The following is a 27,695-nucleotide window of genomic DNA, read 5'->3' as shown; positions in this document are numbered from 1 at the left end:
CGACACCTTGGCACCCTTACGAGGCAATGTAGGGGAGGCTGGATTTCTCCTCTTCCTGGATTCCCCTGGGTTAACCAAAGATGTTCCCTCTCGTGGGTCGTCAGATTCTTGCTCAACGTTAGCCAAACCAGCATAGGGATTTTCGGACAGGACAGATGGCGAAGCATTCTTTAGCATTTCTGCATAAGAACGCCTTGAGCGTTCCTTAAGGGAGCGCTTAATTTTATCCCCGCGCTGCTTGTACGCAGGACATGATTTAAGAGCATGTGAAGGGCCCCCGCAGCAAATACACTTTTCAGTTTCTTTGTCGCAAGAGTCATCCTCATGCTCTCCTTCGCATTTGCCGCATCGTTTCTTATTTCCACAATATGTGGCTGTGTGGCCCAACTGCTTGCAATTGCTGCAGTTCATGACCCGCGGTACGAACAGGCGAACTGGTAGGCGAACCTTGTCAAGGAGGATGTAGTTGGGAAGAGAGGACCCGGCGAATGTCACCCGAATCGAGCCTGATAGAGAGTAGGTAGTCTTACCTCCCTCGGTGTTTGCGGTATACAGTTGTTTGCATTCCAAGATCTTAATCTGTTCAAGTGAGGGGTCCTTAAAGCAGCCAACCCCGTGCTCCAACAGTTCTTCGCATTTCAGGCCCGGTTCGGACACTACCCCATCGATTTCACAGGCCACACAAGGCACGTACGCTTTAAATTCCCGCGTAAAGCGCTCACAGCAAGCAATCGCGTTTGCCTGGCCGAGATCACTCACTAGAACACGTATCTTGTTTGCCCGAACACGTGTTATCTGAGTTACGGCCGGGTAATTAGCAGTCAGATCTCGAGAAAGTTTTAATATATTAACTGATTTCTCTCCGGTCCGAAAATATACCACCCATGGCCCAGAGGAACCTTCTGGGTACTGCTTTATACGGGGAGCAATGCGAGTATTAGGGGGATCAGGGACTTCCATGATTACATCAGATGGTATTTCGCCCTCGGCCATTTAAGCACGAGGGCAGAGCGTTATATAAACGGGAATGTGTCTTATTATTTGATTACAGGGTAGAGTAAAAGTAGGGAAAAGGAAAGAAAGCAAACGAGGAAAAAAAAAATAAAGCAAAACTTATCTGCAAACAACGTCGATTGTTCCGCACCAGCGAAAACAATGTACTGGATTTACTGCCGGCACCAGCAGAATGGTAGCTAACGAACGAACAAAGGATGACCTTGAATCACTGAAATTTACACACCGAACACCACTGTGAAATATAACGATCCGTTCCGTTCAAAGGTTGGGAGACGTATGATGAGTTCAATGTTATCTTCATGTGATTATAATTTGCAAAGGTTGGTGGAATGCGTTTGAACGTGTAGGGAATGGGGGTTTAGTAGAGTGGGTGTGGAGGATTCGTCAGAAATCCTTCATCTTATTTCGGTATACGGGGTGGATGAAGGAAATCTGGGCGTGAGGGTGATCCAAGAAGAGGGGAGTGATGAAGGAGGGAGGTGTAAGGGCAAGGTGGGGGGGAAGGGGCGGCTACGCAATACTCAACTGCATATTTTGCCTTCCATTTGAGACTTGGTTTGAGAAAATCGGTTCAGTCATCACCGATGAACCGATGTGACTTTAATTGTGGAATATGCCCGGAATTCCGGACTTCCGGAATCGTCGATAGTGGACAATATATTCAAAGAATGTTTGATTGGCAATCAGTGATCTAGATCTACGATTAGAAGTAATTTGGTGACCATTTCAATAGTTTTTAGCCTCTGAGGTATTACGATTGTACCGATTTATATGGGAAATTCCAGTGTATCCTTACTAACACCCCTGTAACTCTGGAAGTAAGAGTCAGAACAGAATGAAATTCAGCAGCAGTCAATGGCATTACTGTATCTTTCATTTGAAATTAAGTTCGTAAAAATCGGTAGAGAATTCGTTGTGGAATGGGTGTGATATTAGCTTAGGAACTTGGCGGGTTCCCCGAGGGCGTCATGAACCGTCATAGGTGGCCAATGTGGTCAAAGCTGCTTTGATTGATCATTAGTGATCCAGACCCGCAAACTAGAGTAATGTTACATCAATTTTAATATGTTTTACATCATTTGAACATTATGGTGGTACCAGTTTATATGGGAATTTGCTGTGTGACCGCACTCTTCAACCCGTAACTCCGGAACCGGAAGTCGGATCAACTAAAAATTCAATAGCAGCTTATGGGAGCGCTATACCTTTCAGATGAAACTAAGTTTGCGAAAATCGGTTCAGCCATCTCTGAGAAAATTGTGTGAGTTTAAATGACACACACACATACACACACACATACACACACACATACACACACACATACACACACACACAGACATTTGCCGATCTCGACGAACTGAATCGAATGGTGTATGATACTCGGCCCTCCGGGCCTCGGTTAAAAAGTCGATTTTTACAGTGATTGCATAGCCTTTCTTTATATGAGAAAGGCAAAACCATGTCTTTTTGCCTTTCTCATATAGAAACACTGAAAAAAATCCAAACGTTAATTCTATTTGCTTCAAACCGCTTAAAATTCATATGAAGAAGAAATGCTATTGTTATCTCGCGCACACATATCTTCTATGTGTCAACTGTATAAACTATGTATGAACACACATAAGTTATATGTGCATATTGTTATAGAATGGGGTTTTATGTGCCCAATAGTTATGAAATGTGAATGTAAGATTAATATTTCTTGTAAATACACACATTAGGTTTATGTGCCAGCAAATAGTGTCTATATGCCTCCGTTAATTGCAAAAATCTATGTGTAAAATCAATAGGCATAACGTTTACTTTTTTTTGAGTGAATGTTATGCAATCACTCTGAAAACCGGCAAACTAATCCCGGCTATTCGACTCAGTTCATCGAGATCGGAAAAAGTCTGTATGTGTGTGTACGTGGGTGTGTATGTATGTGCGAATGTGTCGAAAAATATCACTCATTTTTCTCAGAGATGGCTGGTTTGATTTTTTCAAACTTAGTCTCAAATGAAAGGTACAACCTTCCCATCGGCTGCTATTAAATTTTGTAGCGATCGGAATTCTAGTTCTGGAATTGCGGGTTTGAGAGTGCGGCCACACTGAAATTTCCCATATAAACTATAGGAAAAATTGAAAATAGAATTTTTATTTTTCATGTCAAATATCTTTAAGGTGCATGAAACGTCGAGACTTGATGCACTCGAAAAAAAAATTGACGAAAATTCATTTTTTTGGATTTTGCGCATTTTTGCCTTTGTCATATTGATAGGTTATGCAATCACTCTGAAAACCGTCAACCCAATCCCGGCCAAAATTTTTATTTGACTGGCATAAGGTTTCTAGATTTTAACCCCCTTTACTGTTCACTCCCCTTTCTTTAAAATCCCCTTAATTCACCCCTCAGACCATCATCCCATCCAGGCCTCCCCCCTCTCAACCCCATCATGTTTAAACCACCACTAAATTACAAAGCATACCAAATTAAATTGGGGAGTCGTTCGTTCGTAGGATTTTTGCCCCCCCCCCTCAAACACCCACCCGCGCATGACAAAATGAGTTAGCAGGCAGATTACATTGAACTAATGCTGATTAGGCTATTTAAGTATATATTTTTGTTTCAAGTGTTCACCGTCGACGTGTAGCTCATCAATTTCGTGGCTGGCCATCCATTGTGTATAAGTGCAAAGTCTACTAAGAATGTAATAGACATTTCCATAATTATGTTGAACATTATCAGCCACCGAGCCATAATTTAAAGAAATGAGTAAGGCACAATTGCACCGCTAGGTGGATCAAAACAGGTCTTTTTACTATGTTCAATTTGCCTTTGGTAACGCCAATCATGTCATTACCAAATTCCGCCATGTCATTGCCAAATCGATTTTCTGTACGTGAGCAGTTCACAAATTTATTTTATTCCTAGATTTAGGAACACTAGTTCACTAAAATTAAAAAATCTCGATATTTTCCCGTGAACTATTTTACGAAACTCGAAATGTTGGCAGAAAAATACGGCATCTGGTGCTGATATGAAGTGATTAACGATGACCTAGAATCCGGGAACATTTCAGCAGTTGAATTATTCAAAATGAATTGATACTTACCGCAGTAGGAAGTTTGGAAAACCCTTTCTCCACTCCCGCACACAGGACCGGGACGACTGGTTAGCGTTGGCTGCAGTGGCTGGACTGTGACCGGGGATCCAGGGCTTCCATAATACAAGCCGCCGTGCATCTCGGTATTTCATTATCTTGGTTTGCCTGGTCGAAATTGAATTCCCGAATGAGCGCTACAGTACTCGTTCGGAAAATCAACTCTGGAAGAAACAAAGTTGAGTTTTGTGAAATCGGTATCCTTCTTGGTTTTGGTGTGTCGCCAATTCCGAAATATTCTTGAACCATAGCAACAATTTCTTCCACTGACTCCGCTCGAAACGGCTTAAATAGACTCGTAATTGCTCCTGTTCTGATTTCACGTTGAATGGCTCTAGTATCACAGACAGTGGCTGCATTAATGGTGAGTGACAGTGCTTGACACGTACATACATATACACTAGACTTCCCAGAAAAAAGATGGGTTGGTTATGTCAGAGAAATAACCGCAATGAAGGAGAATGAAGTTTTTACCCATCCAACTTGTGCCGTAAATTCATTCGTCTGGGATGATTTTTTTTTCGAATAAAAAAAAATATTTAAAAAAATATTTTTTAAAACTATGAACATTGTCTCCAAGAAACAAGGATTGTACCTACTTTATTAGTGCTACTATTACCAACAGAAATGGACATAAAGCGCAAACTCATCCTAATTTTGTAACTTTTTTTCAAGAGTGTGCAATATAATTCTCGATTGAATTTTAATCTATCTAAACTATTGCCTCATTTCACTGCTGCATACTATATAGTCTTCAGTAAAAACACGCTACGTTTCGTTATAGCTTACTCTAATGTTCCCATTTGTTACAATATGCTATATAACAAAGCAATAAGTAGAAAGGCACCGTTCACCAGTTTTAAAATTAGAAATGAAGCTGTTCGTAATAATTTCAAATTCTCTGCTGGGGATGTTTCCGGTTCAATTTCAGTTTTAAACTTCTATATTAACCACTACGCTGCTGAATATACCCAAAGAAATTTGGTTGATATAAAATACTAATGCTTGCAAACCTACGATAACATTAAAACCAACCAGTGCTTTATCTTGGTCAAATTGAAATTTTTTGAAGCAAATTGAATCTGCTCTAACATAATTCAATCTCCTCACCCACCGAAATCTCCAACTAATAGCCAATCCGGTTGTCAGTTGCCTTACCTTCTCGTATGTGGCGATACGCTTAGATGATATCTTTTGACTGCTCTGTCTGAAATAGGCTTGCAAATTTCGCATTTTCCTCGAAGTTTTCGAAAGAATTTCTGAAAATCCGTTTTTGTTTTAATTACAACAGTCGTGTATTGTGCGGTCGGAATTGAATACAAAAAACGTGCGCATAACGTATGCGGAATGAAATTTGGACAACGCTTCCAGCATTAAAACAAAAAAGCAACCCTGCGCAAAGCACCATACTAAACGTCATACTCTAGGCACACTCATTTCAAATATCCAGTTTTAATTTCGACCCACTAGGAGATACCATGTGAACAAAATGGCAGCGAACGCCCAATCTGGCACTTAGCTATTATGCCAAAAAAATTTTGGCGCATTGGAGGATTATGGTATATATTTTGTACAAAAGGCTGATATCCCTCCAAATGTACCACAACTGCCTCCAAATGAGATTTTACGGGGATAATATGAAGCAGAGAGTAAATGCTCATAATTTTTGCCCTAAAACTAACAAAAATGATAATCAAAATTAAGAAAGAAATTAAAAATATGCCAACATCAATTTTTTCGACTCCTTTGCAAAAAGTTCCTGCAAACTGTCGTAAAGCTTCTCGAATGAGCTCAAATTTTTTTTCTACATTAAGTTAAAAAGCTGACAAATGTTTTCATATAGAGAGAACATTTAATAAAGGGTTTTCTACAAAAAAATTGCCTTTTGAATTTTGTCCAAATTTTATTCCGCATACCGTTGCAAAAATATTACGATTTTGTTCAGTGCAACGGAATTGATTCTGCTTTAAAAACTGGGAAAATATCTCAGCTGAAATATTTGAAACGGGACCTCAGTATTGAAACGATCTAAATATACTACTTCAAAATCGAACAAAAATGACTGAGGTTCTTGTTTTATTCTCTTATTCAAAATGCAATATATGGTGTAACCACAGATAACAGACGTTTAGGCTCGATTTGAATCGTGTGTAAATACCCGCTACTGAAATTCCGAAAAAATCAGACGTCTGAAACACGTTTGGCAAACGTTTGTAGGTGGCGCAGTGATCGATACAATGCAGTTAGAGTGCAGCTGTCAAACACATATAGCAAACATTTGCGCAGATGGCAATAGTGAAACACGGATTTCCAACGTTTATAAATTTGAAAGTTTACACAGGTTTTTGAAGAAATTTTGTTCTAGCCTAAACGCCTGTTATCTGTGGTGTAACTCTCCACTTCCTGCTATCTTATAGCTACACACTAAAACTATATCAATATGAAGATGGTTTAAAACTAAATCTGACAAGGGCATATCAATATTGCAACATCCTCTCTGTTCTTTAAAAGATATCATTGCATTAGTGCAAAATCGCTGTACTTGACGGGCATACGAATTTTTCTTCTTTGACGGTTTATCTGTGACGGTGTAATGGGACGGTTTATCTGTGACGGTGTAATAGGCCGAATACCCTTAGGCTTCGATACTGGCGGCACTGTAGCTGTTTGCGAATAAACTTTTCTACGGCTTATGTACGTACACGTCACATAACACAAATACTACTTAACTAGCTGGTGGAAAATAGTAAACAAAGACGGCAAAAGTAAATGGGATTGTTTTCAACCAGTAAGCTGCCCTGGTGTTCGTGAGACTGGCCGACAAGAACTCAATTGTAATCTGTCATCGCAGTCAGGGTGGCCAGATCTACCGATTTATCGGTAGTCCTACCGATTTTGGTCCTCTCTACCGATTCACAGACGACCAAGGCAAAACTACCGATATTTTGTTATTCCTACCGAAAACTATCGATTTTTATTGATTTTGGACACATCCTACTTGGGTTGGATTTGGTCTGAGATCTGTGTTGTCTTGTCACTATTTTATAATTCTATGTCAATATTGTCTATCTCGAGATAATCTAGTATTTCGTCGAGTTCTTGCTATATGGGATACAGACGAGTGCGATCGAAACAAAAACAAACGTCGAAACTTTTTCTCACTCGCAATGTGGATTTAAGAAAAGATTCGCAATACTACGTTTTTGGGACAACAACCCGGCCTACCGATAAACTTTTAGTGACCCTACCGATATTAAGGAATTCTGTCTGGCCACCCTGATCGCAGTAGGCGCACACTGCATCAAACTTTTTTCTTCTACTGCTGCTACTGACTGTCCCTGCTCGGTTTGATCATCTGTTGAATTTAGTTCTGGCTGTTCGAGTTGGTTGCTGTTTTCCTTTGTACGGATGCTTTCTAGACAGGACGGCGAATTGTGGCTTGGCACCGTAACAGGTTCCTTACGCGGCTTCAAGTGTACCAAACCAACGAGCGGCGATAATCGGTTCCTTCTACGTTGACCAAATACGAGCGTTCATTGAAGCGATCCGATATCGTTCCTTTCATCCAAGTTTTTGAGGTTTCCGGATGAAGCTGCACATACACTGGGGAATTAACTTGCAGCTCTGGTAAGATTCGTGACTTACGATCATATCGTAACTTTGACCGTTTACGATTGGTTTCAATTTTCAGATACATCCTCTTCTATGGATGGAAGCAGATTTTCTGTTGCGGTCGGCACTCCGCACCTAGTGGAACGCGATAGCCATCGAGCCGCTGGACTGGATCCAATTTTATTTGGAATGTTCCTCCAATGCAGTAATGCATACCAAAAATTCACACCGCTCTCTTCCGCTTTCTTCATGAGATGCTTTGCGATTTTCACTGCTGACTCTGCTTTCCCGTTGGCTTGCTGGTGGTGTGGTGCCGAAGTAGCGAGCTCAAAATCCCAATCCGTGGTGAACTTTGCAAACTTTTGATTGACGAAGTTTGTTCCGTTGTCGGTTATGACGCGTTGTGGAACACCGTAGCGTGCGAAATTTTGTTCACAGATTTCGATTACAGATTCGGGACTTAGGTCTTTCAGCTTCGAAATAGTCCGAATAGTGATTCACCATAATCAAAAATTTTCGCTTCATACCCTGTTGTTCGCAAAAGAAGACATCCATAGAAACCAGTTGAAAAGGATAGATAGGAATTTCGTGACTTTTCATGCTGGGGTTTTGCTGGGATGCTGCATATTTAGCGCAAATATTACATTCCTTAACAACATCTTTAATCTGCGAAGACATTCCGGGCCAAAAGAGATTTGCTCGAGCTAGTTTGAGTGTAGCTTCGACACCATTGTGACTGGCTTGACAATTACCAATTAATTTTCTGCGAAGCACATATGGAACTACGATACAGTCGTTACGAAACACCAAACCGTCTTGAAAAAACAGCTCGTTCTTGAATCCAAAATAAATTTTTGTATCATCAGGAACACGACCGACAGTTGCAGGCCACCCATGCTGAATGAAGTCTATAACCAGCAGGATAGACTGATCGTTTTCGGTTTCGCGTATAATTTCGTCAATTCTTGCACTGGATACTTTCAAAAAGTTGCTTAATTTAACCTCCTGGATTTCTTCGAAGACTTTGAGTATGCTTTGCTTTCTGTATTCTTCCGTCGTTTGCGAGATCGACAATGGGGCACGTGAGAGTGCATCCGCTATGACATTCTCTTTACCGGTGACGTACTCTATAAAAATGTATCACTGTAAATTGAGTAACATGTGCTGTAACCGACGAGGCGCTGATAGAAGGGGTTTTTTAAAAACGTTCAGAAGAGGCTTGTGATCCGTCCTGACGGTTACTTTTGGATTCCCAACTACCAATTGGTCGAATCTGACACAGGAAAATAGTATGGCTAGAAGCTCCTTTTCTATTTGCGCGTAATTCCTCTCGGTTGCCGTAAGGGTCCTTGACGCATATCCTATGACACCGTCCTTCTGGAAAACGGCAACCCCGAGACCGATGCTGCTTGCGTCGCACTCTATGGTCAGCGGTTGGTTCATGTTGTAATAACGTAATGCTTTCAGGTCGCTGACCAGTGATTTGACCTTCCTAAACTCGCTTTCTTCCGCTGAAGTCCACTTCCAAGGCACGGATTCCGAAATAAGTTTGCGTAAGTTTGATAAATTGTTGCTAAGGTTTCTAATGAAGCGTCCCAGGTATGTGATCATCCCAACAAACCGATGCACTTCCTTTCGGTTTATTGGTCTTGGAAAATTCTTAATCGCTGATATTTTCGCTTCATCTGGCTGCAGTCCTTGGTCCGTTAGAACATGCCCATAAAATTTAGCCGATCTTTCATACAAGTTTAGTTTTGACTTGTTGAGCTTCACTTGATGTTCCTCTAATCGACATAGAAGCTTCTCCAAGTTTTCATTGTGAGAAATCAGAGCATCTTCCCGCGTTTCTCCTACTCCGTATACAAGCAGATCATCAGCTATACATTCGACACCCTTCAATCCTTGGATAACTTCTTGTAGTTTAAGCTGAAAAATTTCTTGGGCCGAGGCAATGGCAAATGGGAGACGAGTCCACCGATATCGACCGAACGGTGTCCAAACGGTAGTTAGTTTGCTGCTTGGCTCGTCAAGTACTACCTGCCAGAATCCTTTTTTCGCATCCACTGTGGAAAAAACTTTTGCTTTCCCCAGCTCTGGAAGAATCTCGTCCAAAGTCACAAATTGTAGATGTGGCCTTTTCAATGCTTTGTTAAGGACGACTGGATCTAGGCAAATTCTCACCCCCGAACCTGGACCCCCACGTTGGATCAATACAATGTTACTCACCCATTCTGTGTGCGCTGTTTCTTTGACCACGATTCCATCTTTCTCAAGGCTCTTCAGTTCCTTCTTTAGCTTACCACGCATTGCAATCGGTATACGACGAGGTGTTTGTATTGTCGGTGAGATGCTGTTGTCTATCTCTAGCGATACTGTGCCCGGTAACTTTCCGTAACCTTCGAACAAGGATTGATGGTTTTCCATGATTTTTGCGATAAATAGATCTTCCTGCTGTTCTTCTGTAGACGCCGATGATTTCGCTCCACCAAATGTAACCGAGTTGCAGAACTTGACGAGCCCTAGCTCGCGTGATGCTTTTACTGACAGAAGTGGACAATGATCGACGTCCACCACTTGCAAAACGAGGACATATTTCTGACCCATTGACTTAGAAGGCAATAGTGGTGGATTAGGCTTTCCCGACAATTTGATCAGATGGGCGTGACCCAACAGACTGGTGTTTGCTCCCGTATCCACTTCGCAAAGCACAGATTTCCATTTTTCACCAAATTTCAAGTTTAGCTCGGCTAATACACTGCCTCCTGAATTCGAGTTGTCAAATATCTTCCCAATTTCATACTCTTCCTCCGTCTCCTCGCCCGATTCGTTGTCTGACGACGTCAATTCGGATTCTGACTTCTCCTCCTTTACTTCCTTCACTCGTCTGGACTTCCGGACGTTATGTTTCTCACCAACCTTGCACATCTTCTCAAAATGGTTCTTCTTTTTGCAACGATGGCAACGCTTTCCCAATGCAGGACAGGTTCCCTTTGAAAATTTGTGATAGTCTCTACAAAACTTACATCGTTTCGATCCTTGCTTTCCCTTGACGACCTTATTCACCTCTGACGTAGTAGGAAGAACGCCCAGCTCTTGCGACCTCCTAGATGCTATTTCCTCTGTCCGACACAAATCGACCGCTTTGTCCAGGCTCATTGTCAACATTTTGGTACGAAGATGATGTCATTCGTTTGATGTAATTATCTTGTATACAATCAGTTCTAAATCCAGTTCCCCTAGCTTTAACACTTTGGCAAGTCCTTTTAAGCGAGATGTGAAGTCGTCCATGTTTTCGTCGGAGCATTGAACGGCAGAAAAAAAATCGATTCTTTTTACCACGACTTTTGCTTTTATAGCTGCGCGCAGCCTCTGGATTCTCTTGTTGCTCTGCAGTTAACTCGAAATTAAAAAATTTTCTTCTGGCTTGCTCTCCGATGACTCAGAGTAAAACACTCACTTTCCTGGCGTTGTCTGCTTGTGGCCATTTGTTAATTCCCATAGCGTTAACATAGTTGCACCAATTCCTGTTAAAAAACTCAAAGGCTGAGGCACTGGAATAGTAACTGGGGAGATGCTCGGGTGCTGCTCTGGTTGTGACCGCTGTTGTGCTGCTGCATTCACCGTATTCATCAATAGTGTTATTATATTGTTTTGATACTCCAAGAACATCCGAAATTGGTTCGGATCCATGTTGATAAGGAATTCCGTACACCAATCGTTTTACACTTAATTCAAAATGGTCGCCGGTGCGACTCGACACGTTCAAACACGATTTTACTGTATCGCTCCAAACTAAAATTTCCGTGATTTCACCTTATGACACCGGAAAACATTAGAAGCTCACGACAGCTTCTGACACCATGTTTTATTCTCTTATTCAAAACGCAATATCACTGGTAACTTTATTCTCTGAACCGTACTGCGTGAACATCTGTACGAGAATGAATATGGTGGAACTCTCCACTTCCTGTTAGCTTATAGCTACACACTAAAACTATATCAATATGAAGATGGTTTAAAACTAAATCTGAAAAGGGCATATCAATGTTGCAACAGTTCTAAAACAATATGACTATGCTCGTAAGGACATCTACTTATTTTTACCAAATTAAACATCTCTATTGAGGATTGCAGATTTCTTAACCAACAGCTTGAAACCTTCACTGAAACCGATGTAGCAAGAATCGCGTGTTAGAGATATTCTGGCAGAATTCTGCATGCCGGACTCAGAGGTAACAGAGATTCCCTTTAGAATCTTCTGGGTTTTTTACTCGCCTGATATGGTCACCCTGTATAGAAATCTTTTTGTTTCTTGAATTCAGAAATGTTATGAACACTGCAAAGATTCAAAGTTTTCTAATTTGTACGTAAATTGTTCAGATTAAAATTCTTTTCATTTTGCCACGATGATTGAATATCTTAAAATGTGAAATAAAATCCAAAAATGTACGTAATGCAACAGCGTACTACCAAAAGAAATATCTAAAAGGACCTATTTATAGCATCTCGAAATGGCATGTTCAATTTCAAACCGAAGAAACTCCGAAATAAAGCATCCACTGCCAACAAATCCAATTTCCTACTAGGAATAAATCCGTTAAACACGCTGTAGAAGGAAAAAAAACCGTTTCTAGGTCGCATTTAAGATGGAGTAGTGAAAAAATGTTCACAAAAAACGCAAGAAAATGCCAATATCGTTTTCACGTCATCAGTAGAGAAAAGTTCACCTAGTAAGAATGATGATTAATCAATTTGGATACCTCTTTTTTCCGTGGATGGATATTCAAGGACTAACCGGGACGGTTGATCGAAGAAAGATTTTGGCGTAGCTTACGACCAAAAAAAAACAAACAGCTTTCAGTTGTGCTGGTTGATGTCACAATGATTGCGCTTCGGTTTGCCACTGCGGAAAATCACTCCAAGGAATTAATTATATTCCTTGCCCTGACGACATCAGTTTTCGCTACGTGACGCACTCCATCGGTATCGAATGCTTTTCTTTGCTTGTCACCGTAAAAAATGGTAATCAACCGACCTTATCTGCATTTTCTGTGTCAGTGATTCAAGTAAGTTGATTGAAGTACTCAACGCCTTTGCGAATACCACGAAAAAAGGACTCCCTCAAATGAGACAAAGTTCGTTTCTTTTCAAGCAAAAACTCGCAGACAGCGAGCGATGAGGGTCGCAAGTATTCAATCCCTTTAATTCAATTACAAAAGTTTTTCTTTCTCCTGATATCTGTTTCATCGAGTGGAGTCAAGTGCAAAACAATTATGAAAAGATTAGTATCCTTTGCATTTTTCTCTTGCTAGGTCAAAAATTGTTCCTAACAATGTAAATTGGCTGCAAGAGAGACGCATTTTTTCTAAGGGGTTACCAGAACTTTTCAAGGACGATTAAAAATACGAACACTGAAATCCACGGTTTTGAGAGAAGTAAAAGGATGGAATAGCGATAGCCTTGTTGTGATTTAGTCATCTAGTTTTGTAAGCTACGATAAACAGAGAAGCTACGCGACCAGTAGCAATTATTGTAAATACTTAGTGCTAAGGTTAACTAACTTCGAACTAGCGCGATTGTGAGTCGGATGAATAACGAATAAAGCTGAAGAACTTCTGACGAATTATTTTATTGTGAAAAGAAATCCATGTCCAGTATTAGAGGTTTTCTGGTCCGTCCGGGAAGATGACCATATCCAGCGGGAAGTCATGTTCATCGGTTGGCAGAGTGCCTTCGGGGATTATTTGCTCCCGGAATGCCACTCCAACGAGGTAAGTTTTTTTGTTCGCTCCTTCTGCTGGGAATTTACCAAAGTACTCACGCAGATAACGATCGTAGTATCCTCCGCCGTGACCGAGACGAGCGCCGCTACGCGTGAAAGCGACACCGGGCAGAATGATCAGATCGAGTCCAACTGTAATGATACAACAGAAACAGAGACTTTTATTGATTGACGAAGAAAAGAGGTGAAGAAAAATGCAGAATAAGCAGTAAAGTTAAATAGGGGTCCAATTAACCCTAGAACGTTGCACTTGCTTTTTCCACCCTAGAACGTTGCACTGCACAGTAGGGTGGGACAAAAATTAGCTTCCAGCTCCAAGCAACTTTTTAGGTACCATTTGGGTCCTAGAACAACTGTGCAAATTCTTAACTCGATCGGTGAAACTATATTTTTGCGCCCACAGTTTAAAGTTTACATGGGATTTTGTATGGCAAAATTAACTTTTACAAAATAATTTCTCCAGGAGTCGCCCATTGCTTCCTAAAAATAAATCGTTATGTGGCTTTTATAGGAAATTTAACAAAGAAACAAAATCTCGAAAACTACGAAACGATCTGACGCTTGAGAAAAAAGTTATTAAGCAGAAACCGATTGATGCTCTGACGATTGACAAAATATTCATTTTTCCTAGCACCACTGCTATTGGTTGTCCAATTATACGCTATTTTGTTTTAATCCTCTCTTAATGTGTCTAAATCGTTTATCTATACTATTTGGCCACTTCGCAAGGTTTCGAGGGATAAATTGAGGCTTCTTTTGTACATAATAAGAGAAAGTTAAAAATTTTGTATATAATAAAACCGTCAGAAGCAGTGATGCTATGAAAAGAGAAATTTTCATCAATCTTCAGGGCATCCATCGGTTTTTGCTTAATAACTTTTTCCACAAGCATCAGATCGATTTGCAGTCTTCTAGACATTGTTTCCTTGACAAATTTCCTATAAAAATCAGACATCTGTTTATTTTTAGAAGATAATGGGCGACTCTTGGAAGAATTAATTTGCAAAAGACAATTTTCCCATACGAAATCCCACATAAACTTTAAACCGTGGGCGCAAAAATATAGTTTCACCGATCGAGCTAAAAATTTGCAGAGTTGTTCTGGGAGCTAAATGGGACCCAAAAAGTTACTCGGAGCCAAATTTTATTTTTTTCATATAACCATGTCCCACTCTAATGTGCAATGGATGTACAATTATAACTCCGGAAAAAGGAATTAAAATTATAATAAAGCATATTAATTCGTTACAATTTTGTTATGATATTGAAACTTGCTGTTATTGAGCCGTTCTTGTGCATAGCTGCTGATACTATAGTATAGATGCAAAAACAGTACATTTGTACATATTGCATAACCATTAGGCGCATTGTACTTGTGTTAGCACGATTACAATATTCAAGTGATTCTTTTGTCCTGCGGTCTCGATGAAGATTCAAACAATTATAGCATCTGTGAAACCCACATGAGTTAAGAGTTTTTCTGCCACTCTATCCACCCATATGAAACTTAATTCGACGCAGCACAATCAGCAACCCACATGGCTAAAATTAAACTACTTTCCTAGAATAATCGAAGGGATAGTTGAAATTCCAAGAAGACAACCTGAGCTCCTTCCTACCCCGGTTAGCCGGGTCAAACAATGTCCAGGTTTTGCCGACTGATCCGCATGATTGCGAGAAATATCACTCACCTGTTGCTGCCAGACAGTCCTCCCGGGTGGCATCCGCAAAGTCCGGTTGTTTAATATTCCAGCTGGTTTTCGGCAGACTGTCGTAGTCGGCCATGTCATTGAGCTTTACCATCCGCATTGCTGTCCGGTTGTACGTCGGAACGAAAACCTGTGGGAAGGAAACAGATTGACGGTTGGTTGCCTGGGTCAATGGAAAGTGACGGTCTGGGTTGCCTGCATCAGAATCCAGAAGTGTGGATCCGGAAAGGAATGTCGCAGCGCAGCCCAAGGTTGAGAGTTGGAATGTTAACTCGAAGTGGGGTCAGGGTAAATGACTCATGAATAATTATATGCTCCTCACGTTCGGGTGGAAATGTCTTAATCGGGGTTGAGGATGGTTAAATGGGTTAGTGATTAGGGTGCTCTAAAACTGATTAATGGTTTGATGGGCAGACAAAATAGTGAAGTGCTTTCTATCTGTGAATGATTGTTAGAGGTGCGTCGTTTATTATGACCTGCTGCCAAATATTGACCCGTGTAATCTATGTTTTTCTCTTCTGTGTATGAATGTTTAATAGTTTACAATTTCTTCGAAATTCAATTTCTTTGGACAGCACTTGTAAACTTGCCATCAAGAGTTTGGGTCTTTTCGTGTTTGCTCTATCGCCGTTGCAAGTTATTCCTTTTATAGTAAGAGATTTTTATACTACGACAAAAAAGAATAATATTCCTGGAAATTGATTTAAATCACTGATACCATAGCAACATTTTTCTCTTACCTCCTTGTTTTGCCGAAACAGCTCTTTCAGCAACGGAACGGTGGAAACCTCCCCTTCGGTGCTCAAATAAATGCTGATCCTTCGGCAGCGTTCGAAGAATGGAAGCTGTAGAATCTAATCGAAATAAATAATAAATGAAGGGGGGGGGGGGTTCACAACAGTAATGCATATTTGTTCCAATGCTGTTTTACCTTCTGGGTAATGAACTCGGATTGAGCTGTCCTGGATGCAGTATTCATTGAAGCGAGGACGTCCATCAGTTTCTGTCGCTGTGCCGCTTTGGCTGGGTTTCTGAAGTTGCTCATGATAATGTTTCCAATCTGGAATGAAAGTGGGTTAAATGATGGATTGCACTGTGTTTTGTGTATTAAACCAAAATGCTATGGACAATTTTCAATAAGACGACAGTAACAACGAGAGATTCGCTTTGTTAGTTTCTCTTATGTTAATAACTTGATAGTTTTTATATTTCATCTAAAATCCGTAGTATATATGAAGGGCAGTGCAGGAACGGCTCAAGTCCCAAAAATATCAAAAGTAAGTTAATCACAAATTATTGTATGTTAATACGTAATGAATATAATGACACCGAATTCTGACCAACAAAACTTAATTGGAAGGTATTTATTTGAATAAAAATATTCTTTAGCATTCGAACAAATCTTCGAAAGTTCAACAACATGCAATAACTTATGATAATTCCACTTTTGATATTTTTGACTTGGGCCGTTCTTGCACTGAGCCCTTCTTATATGTTACTACACCCAAACCCCGTAATACCTTTACGGTAATAAGAAAAAATTGCACTGAATAGCAAGACGTTTCATGCTAAAACGGTCACAACAAAAAATTCTTCAAACTGCAATACCAACACATTCAAATCTTCTCTGCGTCGCACTCATGTTTCATCAATTCTTATTCAATAAATATTATCGCGTCGGATTGTCTGGAAGTGTGTAGCACTTCGCTTGTCATTGTATTGCGCATCAAGTGAAGTGAACACTATGTGGACAAAGACGAGATTCGATTTTCTCTACACGACACATTCCGTATTTGAAGATCGGCTCACACTCGGCTAGCTTCAAAACACAGTCAGAAAAAAAACGACTCGGAATAGTGGTGGGGTATTTCGGGGGTATATGAACAGTCCTTCCCGTCATGTACGGGAAGCAAGACCTATGGTTTGGATTCACGTATCCGAACCGAGGGTCCGGATCCAGACACTTGTCTGGATCTAAGCACCAGGTCTGGGTCTGGTTCAGGTCCGGACTTGGTAAGGGGGAAAGGGGATGGGCTAGATCCGGGTACTGGTCCGGATCCGGGTACTGGTCCAGAACCGGGAACCGGTTCGGATCTGGGCACTGGTCTGGATCCGGGAGATCCGGATTTGGGGACTGGCAGCTAGGCCGGATCCGGAAACCGCCTAAACTTTTTATTCCACTATCCAACCTACCCAGTAAAAAATCCGTAATTCTGGCTGGTTTCTGCCAACATTAAGCCAGATTCCAGCCTGAATTTGATCAGAGGTCCGCCAGGACTCCGGTTGGTTTGACTCGGTACTAATACTATCGTAGCAATCGATCGAATTATCCTACATCCGAACAGAGCCGAGGTTGCCACATACTGAAAAAAGTGTTTGATTGTGTGATGCGCATACATAAACAGCAACCGAAATTCGTCATTCCACCGTTTACTACCTTTGCGGGAATATGAGTTTAATACCGCAATGCGCAATTGCGTGGTCTGTTACCGAAAAGACAATAGAATCTTACCCAAAAGTAATAGAAACATACCCGACGGATTTTGGGTGTAGCTAATACCCATCGCGCGTTGCTGCGACTTTCAACGAAATAGAAGAAAAACACAATTTGCTCCGAAGCGCCATCTGGTGGGCAGATAATCCCCGTCCAACAGCACACAAACACGCTCCAGAACATATGCCTACTATGTACAAATTTTTACGGCAATCGGTTAAACCGTTTGGGAGTCCATAAATCATATACATACAAACATTGACTTTTATATATATAGATATGCTTGACAGTCAGTAGAACATCTTTTATCAATACGTTTATTTGCCCAAGCAACATTTCTGGATTGATGGGACTCTTGAAGTCACTCTTAACCGTTATGTGTCCGACACGGTACCCGGGTACCTTTTAAGGTTTCAAATAATGAAATTCCCATGTTTTATCCATAGCTGGAAATTGAAACTTTGTGAAATCTTAGAACTTCACTAAGTCAAGTTTTTGGGTTAATAATATTGTTTATATAGTAAGGAGGGGGGGGGGGGGGGTGAGGACGGGCTCCTGAATTTTTTTACTACGTAACAGGCCGACGTGGCCACGTACCTGGGTACCCACAAAACTGAAATGCCAATAATTAAGGTAATTTACAACCGATTTTGATATTCTTGGGTTTTTTTTTGAATTCAGGAATTCATCTACTTTTATACTTTGTGTGGATGAATCGGGTTACTTCATTCGGTTCCCGGGAATCCGGATTTCCGGAAGCATGTTCTGGTACTGGGATACTATACAATAAATACAATAAATAACAGACCTTCGAGACAGTTTAAAGAGTTTTGATATTAATATTGTTAGGGCAACATTAAAATTTACAAATCATTTGTATCCTAGTACTGGAACATTACTCCGGAAAATCCGGATTACCAGTCCCATTCATCCGGTTCACTTTTACAAAATTTTACAAAATCAAAAAGTAGACGAGTTCCTGAATCCAAAACATCTAAAAGTGTCCAAATGGGGTAAAGGAAGCCATAGTTACGAGTATTTCAATTTGTGGGTACCCGGGTACTCTTGTTCGCCTGTTAAATGTGTTTTTGTTGGACACGTAACGGTTAAAACTTAGATTACACTTGTACTGCCTATGATCGCAAATCAGTCCCATAATGATAGAAAATGCCATTAAAATGGTACAAATATGCGATATGGGCAGTGTAGTGTGTTATAAAACTGCAAATGTTACTTGGACGATAGGCACGAATGCGTTAGAATGACAGTTCCAAATTATTTTATTACATTTTAAATAGAGTAAAGCCATATCAAGTGATCCTTGAATTTTTCGCAAAATCACCGATTTTCATGACATATATTTTATTGTATAGGGATTATGGTAAATATTTCGTTAAAACTCCTTTTTACATTTCTTATAAAAGAAATGTATAGAATTCGCTCAAACTTTCAAGATTTTTTCCGAGGCCCGGAGGGCCGAGTCTTATATACCAAACGACTTAGCTCGACGATTTGGGACAATGTCTGTGTGTGTGTCTGCGTGTGTGTGTGTGTGTGTATGTAACGGACAAATTCTCATTCGTGTTTCTCAGCAATGGCTGAACCGATCTTATCCAAACCAATTTTAAATGAAAGAACTAAAAAACAGTAAGAACGCTATTAATTTGTTTTTGATTCTGATGTTTAGTTTCCAAGATATGAATGTTTGAATGGGTAAAAATGGCGCTTTTTGCAGTTTTTTTTTAGATTATCTGCCGAAATTGACAATATAGATTAACAGTTTATATGTTTTTAGACAGCTTTAACAAATACCTTTCGAACAAGGTATAGATTGTTGAAATCGGACCATTATCAAAAGAGATATTTAACATTAAATGCGGACGAAAGATTTTTATCATTTCCCATTGCTAGAAACATGAATCTATTTTTAAAGCCAAAACGGCTTATTTTAGGTCAATAGTATCTTCGGTGAAATTAATGGAGGCAATATGCCCTTTCTTTTGGTATTGTGCTTTTGCTGATTAATCCCCCTATGAGTGAGATATTTTCACAAATTTTGTTGGAAGTGATTATATCGAAATGATGCCTTCAGCAAATTTGTAGCTCTTACTTTTGCGAATAACTTTACTAAAGACTTCAAATATCTATTTTGAAAGCTTTAAAAGTTATGGCTTGTTGTTTGTGGATTACCTTGTGTCGCCTATATATTGTTCAATATAGTAATAATCCATTGAAATAAGCTAAACATTATTTCGATAAAACGAATTTTGTATTTCATTTTTCTATCTACAACCGCTAGAAATAATCACCGAACACTTCCAAGTTGTCTGGAAGGAACTTGATAACTTATCAGTGCAAAAATGTTCATTTGTGCGAACCTTCTGACTGCAATTTTTCTAACTCATGACCATCGGATCGATCTGAAACATATCGGAAAATGAAAAGCGAAATAAATAACTCCAAGCAACGGCGTTGCCAAGAGAAGGTTTTGGGGTTTAACACCATAGTTGTATGCCAAGTTGCCAAGATAAGGTTTTGGGGTTTAACATCATAGTTGTATGGTGTTAAACCCCAAAATCTTCTCTTGGCAACGCCGTTGCTTGGAGTTATTTATTTCGCTTTTCATTTTCCGATATGTTTCAGATCGATTCGATGGTCATGAGTTAGAAAAATTGCAGTGCCCCACCCCCCCCCCCCCCCCCCCCACCGCATCCACAAAAAAAATTGGATTGAAGTTGAAAATTTATTGATGCAGACTGATTTAATTCAATATTACAATAACAATTATCTGATCCGTACATTGATATCCTGTTGTTGTAAACATCATGAGGACTTTTGATAAATTGTCGGAATGGGGTCCTGATATGTAACTGATCTATTGGTCTTGATTTCACAGTTGTTTAATAGCATCCATATTGTTGCCGCGCAAATGAGTTAATTATACAATGTCAGCAGTGCATAAGAAATGCATCACTGCTACGCGTAGGAAAGGTTGATGTTGATCTTAAAATCCCGAAAATGAAATGAAAAGAACACAGAAAAAGGGATCACTGTCTATTTACCAACCTCTCGCGCCTAATATACATAAGCGTGTCATACGCAGTCCGATTAGCTAGCTTTGGGTTTTTCCTTCTCACTTACTCTGCGGTTAGGATAGTAATAAAATCTTAGAAAGCGGTACAAATGTAACCGCATATTTTGTGAGCCCTTGCGGGACTGGACTAGGATTGAATAGCAGGAATCAGTATTGTGGTTACATAGGGTAAAGTGCCTATTTTCACCATACTAAGCAGGGTGCTTCACTAATTCATTAATTTCTCGGCCTACAATCAATGGAATGCCAAAAAATTGACATCAACAGCTTTGCTTCGTTGTTAAGAACCAATATAATAACACAAATGCGCTGAAAACAGTGAAATTCTCGTGTTTGAGCGCAACGAGAACTCGAATCGAGTGCCCCTATTGTTGCGCTACCATTTGACTCAATGCGTTGAACAAAGATAACCAACGGCTTCAAATGGGTAGGGTGGTAATAGAAACATGGCGAAAATGGGCTCAACACCCTACGTCAGTCTCGAAGAGGCAGGGCCAAATATATAAGTAAACAAATAGGAATTGCGCCCTTCTAAGGCCATAGGAAATCTACACCGTATCTCAGGAGAATAGGGAAAAACTTAAGGACTAAAAGGAACAAATTTTCCGGTAGCGATATATGAATCGCGCGGGCAACATGTAGCTTTAAGATAACTTTTGTAAATATTTTCTGAATAAATTAAGTTTCAAAGTTCTAAAACTCCAGACGTCCTTCTAAGAAAGAAAACCCAACCACGGAAGCAGGACCACAGCCCAAGGAACATTAGGAGAGATATAAAGTCCACGGCCTCGCTCTGGTAAGCAAAGTGTTGGGAAAACGTTCCCGTTGTTTCAAATATCAAATTCCTGCCTGAAAACATTCCAATAGAAAATTCCAGAGTTCTGTAATCAATCATAATCCTCAGATTTATTTTCAAATTGATCTCGTTTTTGTAGAGATGTACTGTCATAAGGGTCTTTATTTAATAGGAAGTGAAGTTAAAATTGATTTAATGTCTATGAAACATAGAACTGCTCACCAAAAAAATGCATAACTTTCAACATTTGCTAAAAATGTTTTTGCCTTTCTCATTCACTCTAAAAGTCGTCAATCTAATCCCGACCCGGAGGGCCGAGTGCCAATCGACTGAGTTCGTCGAGATTGGAAAATTTCTGTGTATGTATGTGTGTATGTGGAAAAAATATGACCTCTGTTAATCAGAGATGGCTGGATCGATTTGCACAAAGTTAGTCTCAAATGAAAGGTACAATCTTCCCATCGGCTGCAATTGATTTTTTTTTTATTGATTGGACTTCCGGTTCCGGAGTTACGAGTTGAAGAGTGCAATCACACAGCAAATTCCCATATAAACTGAAATGAAAAATTTTCAAAATCAAATTTGTATTTTTGATGTCAAATGATTTTAAAATGCATGAAACATTCAGATGTATGACAAAAATTGACTTTTTTGGACTTTAGTACATTTTTGCCTTTCTCAGTGAGGGGTTGCTACTTTAAAATTAAAACTTTCTTAACAAGTTGAAAATGTTCGGCAGGACCTGGACCTCCGGATCTTTCTCCATGATCCGCCGCTGGTTTCAAGCGATGTTTCAGTATCACATAGTATCTCAAGATCGTGGCTGTCGATCCATTGTACGTATGTGCAAATCGTACTGTACATGTAACATTCATTTCCACCATTGTATTGAACATAACCAGCCATGGAATCGTAGTCTGAACAAATGAGAAAAGCACAATTGCACCACTAGGTGGATTAAAACAGGTTTTTATTTTGGGAATGTTTCTAGTTGAGACGAAAACATAATATGATTAATAACGAGTATAACACTTTCCGAATGTAGAGAGAAATTGATGAAAAATGACGATTTCCATTCGACTCTGGCAGGTCCTGATCGATTTTGATGAGCATTTGATTTTTTTTGTATGACAAATTATATGTGTAGGTCAAATGTTCAAAAACAGTAATTTAAGGTCAAGATAACATCATTTTGAAACCGCCGATTTCGGCGGTTTAGTATCTTCGAAGAGTTTTACAAACGTTAAACAGCGCAACATTTGATAAAATAATTTTGACGGTATATCGTCCAAGAAGTATTTATGGTGAATTTTCACAGGTTAATATTCATGACTACAATAAAGTCTCAACAAATTCGCTAAAGACACGAACTCTGCTATTATTTTCTGAAAAACTTATTCTGCATAATTTTCAAACTACAAAAATTACGGTTCCGGAATTATGCCGTTTGGACAGTAAGATCGATTTTCACCAAACCCCCACCAATTGTAAAATTCGTATTGTAAAAAAACGTAAGGGCGATACTTCAATGCTGATAGGTGGGACCGAAAAAGTAAACACTCGCCAAAGGGGCTATATACTATATATACTATCATTTTGTCAATTTCAATAGCAAACACAAATTTTAATTTAATAATTTCAAATACTTCATGAAGTTTTGGGTTTCGATCACTGAATCATGCAATCTAGGATGTAAAAAACACAATAGTTCTTAAATAGGAAATAAAACCAAGTCTGGAAATATTCACTGTTGATTGTCTTTGAATGGTGTCACTGCTAGTATCGCTTTTTTCAAGAAAAAGCGTTGATTTTTTAGTTCTCAGTCGCGTTGGAAATTTGAGTAAAGTATAAACTTCAGATCGATTCAAAAAAAATTCGATTTTTTTTGGCTCAGTACAATGCACATAACCCCTTTAGGAAAATTCAGTTTTCCCACCACAATGCATTGATTGAGGAATTTAGATATTTTATTAACAGAACATTAGCAATAATTCGTTGGTATGTCTATTTTATGGGCCATTTTTTCGCTTTCCCATTGATTTGGTTTGAGATTTCTAGCACTGATGTTGTCCTAAGCTGATTTGAGCGATTCTCTGAGTCCTGCCACTATCCCATGTAGTATGTGTTATCAAAAACATCGCGAAGCATCAAGTTCTAAATTTTCTCAAACGATATAATATACGAAGAGAGTGATAAAAGTTATAAGAAATGTCTCATCACACTGTTAGGTGGATTAAAAGCGTTTTTATTTGAGTTTTTGTTCGAGCTGCACTCAAAACCCCATCTCTAATCGGGTCGCATGAGATCTGTAAACTAGTGAATAAGCAGTAGTGATATATAAGAAATGTCTCATAACAGGAATCAGAATAAATTAGCTCGAATTTCTTGTGTGTAGTAAGAGATTTGTGCCTTTTTAGTTTTAGTTTTGATGCATTATCTTAATGGGGAAATCGTGCGTGGCGTTTGCGCTAGTTGCTCCAAACAACAAAAAACAGCAGCTTTCAGAGCGAAAAGAAATATTTTCGTACGACTTATCACGTAACCAACATTCATCTTCGAAGGACACTTTCGCACATAACACCCGACTCTGTTTCGTGAATACGAAACTAAAGTGAAAATGAATTGTGCAACGACGCACTCCTGCTAAGGAAAGTCCCACGTCTACGGAACGGCATCTATCTTTGTACCGAACAGTAGCAACAACAGTCTGGCCAAAGTGCACCGGCAACTTTATCTATGTGGGTGGGTCGTTCTCGCTTGCTATGACAACATTCAGTGCGACCCGTCGTTCCCTAAATAGAATTCAATGATCTGCAACAACTATTTCATATAAATGCTTATGTGACCCCGGCGGGGTGGAGGTATTCTATCGAGCAGTAGCTTCACCGGTGCAGTTCTGAGCTGCATGCATCGTTCGTTCGTTCGGTCGTTCATTTGGTCGCTGGGAGCAAAGCGAAAAAATTGCTTCCATAATGATGAGATAACAATTTGCGGTTGACAGCAGTCCGCCTCTGGTGTGGGAGTTTTTTCGTCTATGCAGCTTCAGTTATCAGTCGACTGTGGTGGAATATTGATGCAGCGATAAACTGTATATTTCCTAAATTGGTGCTTGCTAGAGTGTAGTTGGAAAATCTTATTTTTCGTTAAGAGCACTTCAAAATAGTTGAGAGGCATTTCCTTAATGTACCCAGATCGAGTTGGTTCATAAACTGTTAGTTGTATGTCTTTTATTTCCTCTCAATCAAATATTATTCGTATTTCGTTACGTACACAAGGGGATTGGAATAATGTGTTAATTTACATTATAGGTTGAGAGTGAAAAGCTTTATTTTTTTCAAAGCCTTATTGCTCTAACTAAAATCATTTGTTGGAAACTTAATTTTTATTGTTTAATTTTTTATAGTTAGGCCATTACAAATCTTTTTTAAAAATTATGTCACCCCCCCCCCCCCTTCAAAATCACTGAAAAAAATCAGGGGGCAAATAATTTTTTTTAAAATAAGCAAAATTCAGAAATTTTTAACGTTTTATAGAACAACAACAGCTTCCATAGAGTTTTGCTTTTCGTCACTGAAAACTATTATGGTAGTTTTAGAAATTACCATCCCATGATAATTTTTATTTTGACCATTCTCGGGTAAATATGAAGTTTAAATGAATCCGTCAATCCAGTCCAACATCAAATGAAACGTTTGCTGGTCGCAGAAGGAAGGACCCGCCAGTGTATTATCAAACAAATATCTCATGGAAAGGCTAATACTGACCGACTTCTGAATCGATTCCATTTTAAACGCAACAGTCGGTAGAGACAGAATCGATCGTTGCATTCGAAAATAATTTCGATACGGAAACAATCTGAATTCAAATCAGACTCCTGGCGATTTATATGTGGTTCAATATTCAATATACATGAGCTTTACCGAAAAGTTTTTGACATGGACATTTAAAGATTTCATATGGGATCGTTCATACCGTATTTCCGCAGCCATATGTGCGATTTGAACTTGACCAGATCAAAATCTGCTATTAAACCTTCCATTTAAGACTAAGCTTGTGAAAATCGAATAAGACGTTTTCCAAGAAGCCGAAGAGACTTTAATTCTTAAATATTCCATGAACCAGAAACATGCGAAATTTTCGAGATAGACGCTGGAATCAAAAGGACTTTGCCTGGCCATCAGCGATCAAGAATGCTCTAGCAAAGCTAAATATAGATCTTACAAATAATGGTACCATCGGCACTTACCGCAGGGAGAGCCGAGAATCCATTATCGATGTCAATTTTTGTAGCCTTGGAGTAACCGGAAAGATGGACTGAAAAGTGTGCGAGGATATATCCACAGCGACCTCCAAGCGATCTGGTATAGCATTGATAACAGGACACGGTTTGAATATGTGGGAGATATATAAACGAGTGAAGTTGGAAAACACCGATCTTTCACAGGAAGGTGTCCGTCGAGGAACTTGAATTTGAGGGTATCCTCTTCAACCTAAATGCGAATGAATTTACGGCACTACTAACAAGGGCGTGTATTGCGACCATACCAAGGGATGGGAAACCGAGAAACGGTCCCCGGGTGCAATACGACGATTATCGAGCTACGTTTAAGTTGCCTCCGCGCTTGGAGAAGAAGTCGGAGATCACTTCGGTTTCTCATCTCGCTCAGTTCAGAAGCTAGAAATCGCTCCGCTGCTATAGCAGGGCAAGTAATCAAATTTACCCGACGCTTGGTCTATTTGCAAAGGCAAAAATTGATTCCTTCTACCTAGTGTGTGAAACGTGAACAAAAAATGAGTGACAATGCAAAGCAAAAGTATATGACGGTGCGGGCAAACTGTGTTGCTGTTGACTACTCGAAATGTCCGGTAAGACCATCAATTCGTGAAGTGGAGCAAATGTTGAAGGTGAACTTGAAGTTCAACGTAGCTTTCGGTACTTTATGCGGTGCAATTCCACCATTTACGTCATGCGGTACTGATTATGTTAAAAAACATTAGTCAAGCAGAATCATTCCCAGAACAACATGAAACACGTCATCGAATGTAATGACATTTTATACAGTATCCCAACGTATATATATATATATATATATATGTTGACAGTATTGAAATAAATATACATGACCTGGCACCACGTACTAGTTCCTCCACTATCAAACAAATCATGTCAAACTACGGAGAAGTGAGTAGTGTTAAGGAGGGTACTTGGAGGAACTTCTTCCCAAGACTCCACAACGGCGTTTGTGTGGTGAGAATGCGTCCTACAAAACCTATTCCCTCTTACTTGACTTTCACATGCAAATCACCTCATGGTGTTGAATATTAAACCAACAACCTACACCACCAACAAGGAATCTAATACCGATGAAGAAGGATTTACAATAGCGACCCGTAAGCACAAACAACAAATAAGAACATCCGACGATGAGCAAGATGAATGCAGTGCCGATGACGACATGGACGGAAACGAAAACGCGAGAGAAGACGGACCAAATGACCCCAAAGGTGCGCTCCACGGCTCAGAACCGCTCTCAACAAAGCAGTCAAGCTGAACAAGAAAGCATTGCCACAAAGCCAACGCGAATTTCCTTAGGAGACACCTACAAAGTTGGTATAACCAAGATAAAAGGCTCAGCTGCACCACCTGAAAGGTGCCCGGAGAAGATGGAGGTCACCATCGAAAGGTTTTCCCCACAACATGAATCTATTTTCGCCGTACAGTAAGGAGGATGATCACAAAGATGAAGATCGATTTACCAACAAACAGCTGATCGAGATGTCGAAAGTCATAAAAGTGAAGCGATACATGAGAGCCCGGATATGTTCAAAGCGATCCGATAATTGGAAGCGACAAAAGCTGATGTTGCTTTCGATGCCGGGAAAACATGGAGATCTTTCAGCGTAGTCAATATATACCTTGGTAATGTTAGAGAGAGAGAGAGAGAGAGAGAGAGAGAGAGAGAGAGTAATCCTGAACAAGCTAACGAAGTACGCGGACCGTGAGAACGGCATGTCATGCAATTCGGCTTCCTTATAGGCAGGTCTACA

General features: G+C 39.8%; 1 protein-coding gene across 2 annotated transcripts in view; it reads right to left on the bottom strand.

Moving 5' to 3' along the window:
- Positions 1 to 13,385: 13,385 nt before the first annotated feature.
- LOC131690368 (5-formyltetrahydrofolate cyclo-ligase) overlaps positions 13,386 to 27,695 on the bottom strand; it is a 37,968-nt gene continuing 23,658 nt past the window's right edge. For both annotated transcript variants that reach the window (XM_058976082.1, XM_058976083.1), the window contains exons 2-5: positions 16,195 to 16,323; positions 16,004 to 16,117; positions 15,246 to 15,393; positions 13,386 to 13,686 (exon numbers count right to left, since the gene is read on the bottom strand). In XM_058976082.1, the coding sequence (XP_058832065.1) occupies positions 13,430 to 13,686; positions 15,246 to 15,393; positions 16,004 to 16,117; positions 16,195 to 16,323 (648 nt within the window). In that variant the 3' untranslated portion in view covers positions 13,386 to 13,429. The remainder of the gene's footprint in view (positions 13,687 to 15,245; positions 15,394 to 16,003; positions 16,118 to 16,194; positions 16,324 to 27,695) is intronic.

This window comes from Topomyia yanbarensis, chromosome 3, assembly GCF_030247195.1.
Source record: "Topomyia yanbarensis strain Yona2022 chromosome 3, ASM3024719v1, whole genome shotgun sequence".
Classification (NCBI taxonomy): Eukaryota; Metazoa; Arthropoda; class Insecta; order Diptera; family Culicidae; genus Topomyia; species Topomyia yanbarensis.
Note: the sequence above shows the minus strand (reverse complement) of the source record. Positions and strands in the feature narration are given on the sequence as shown.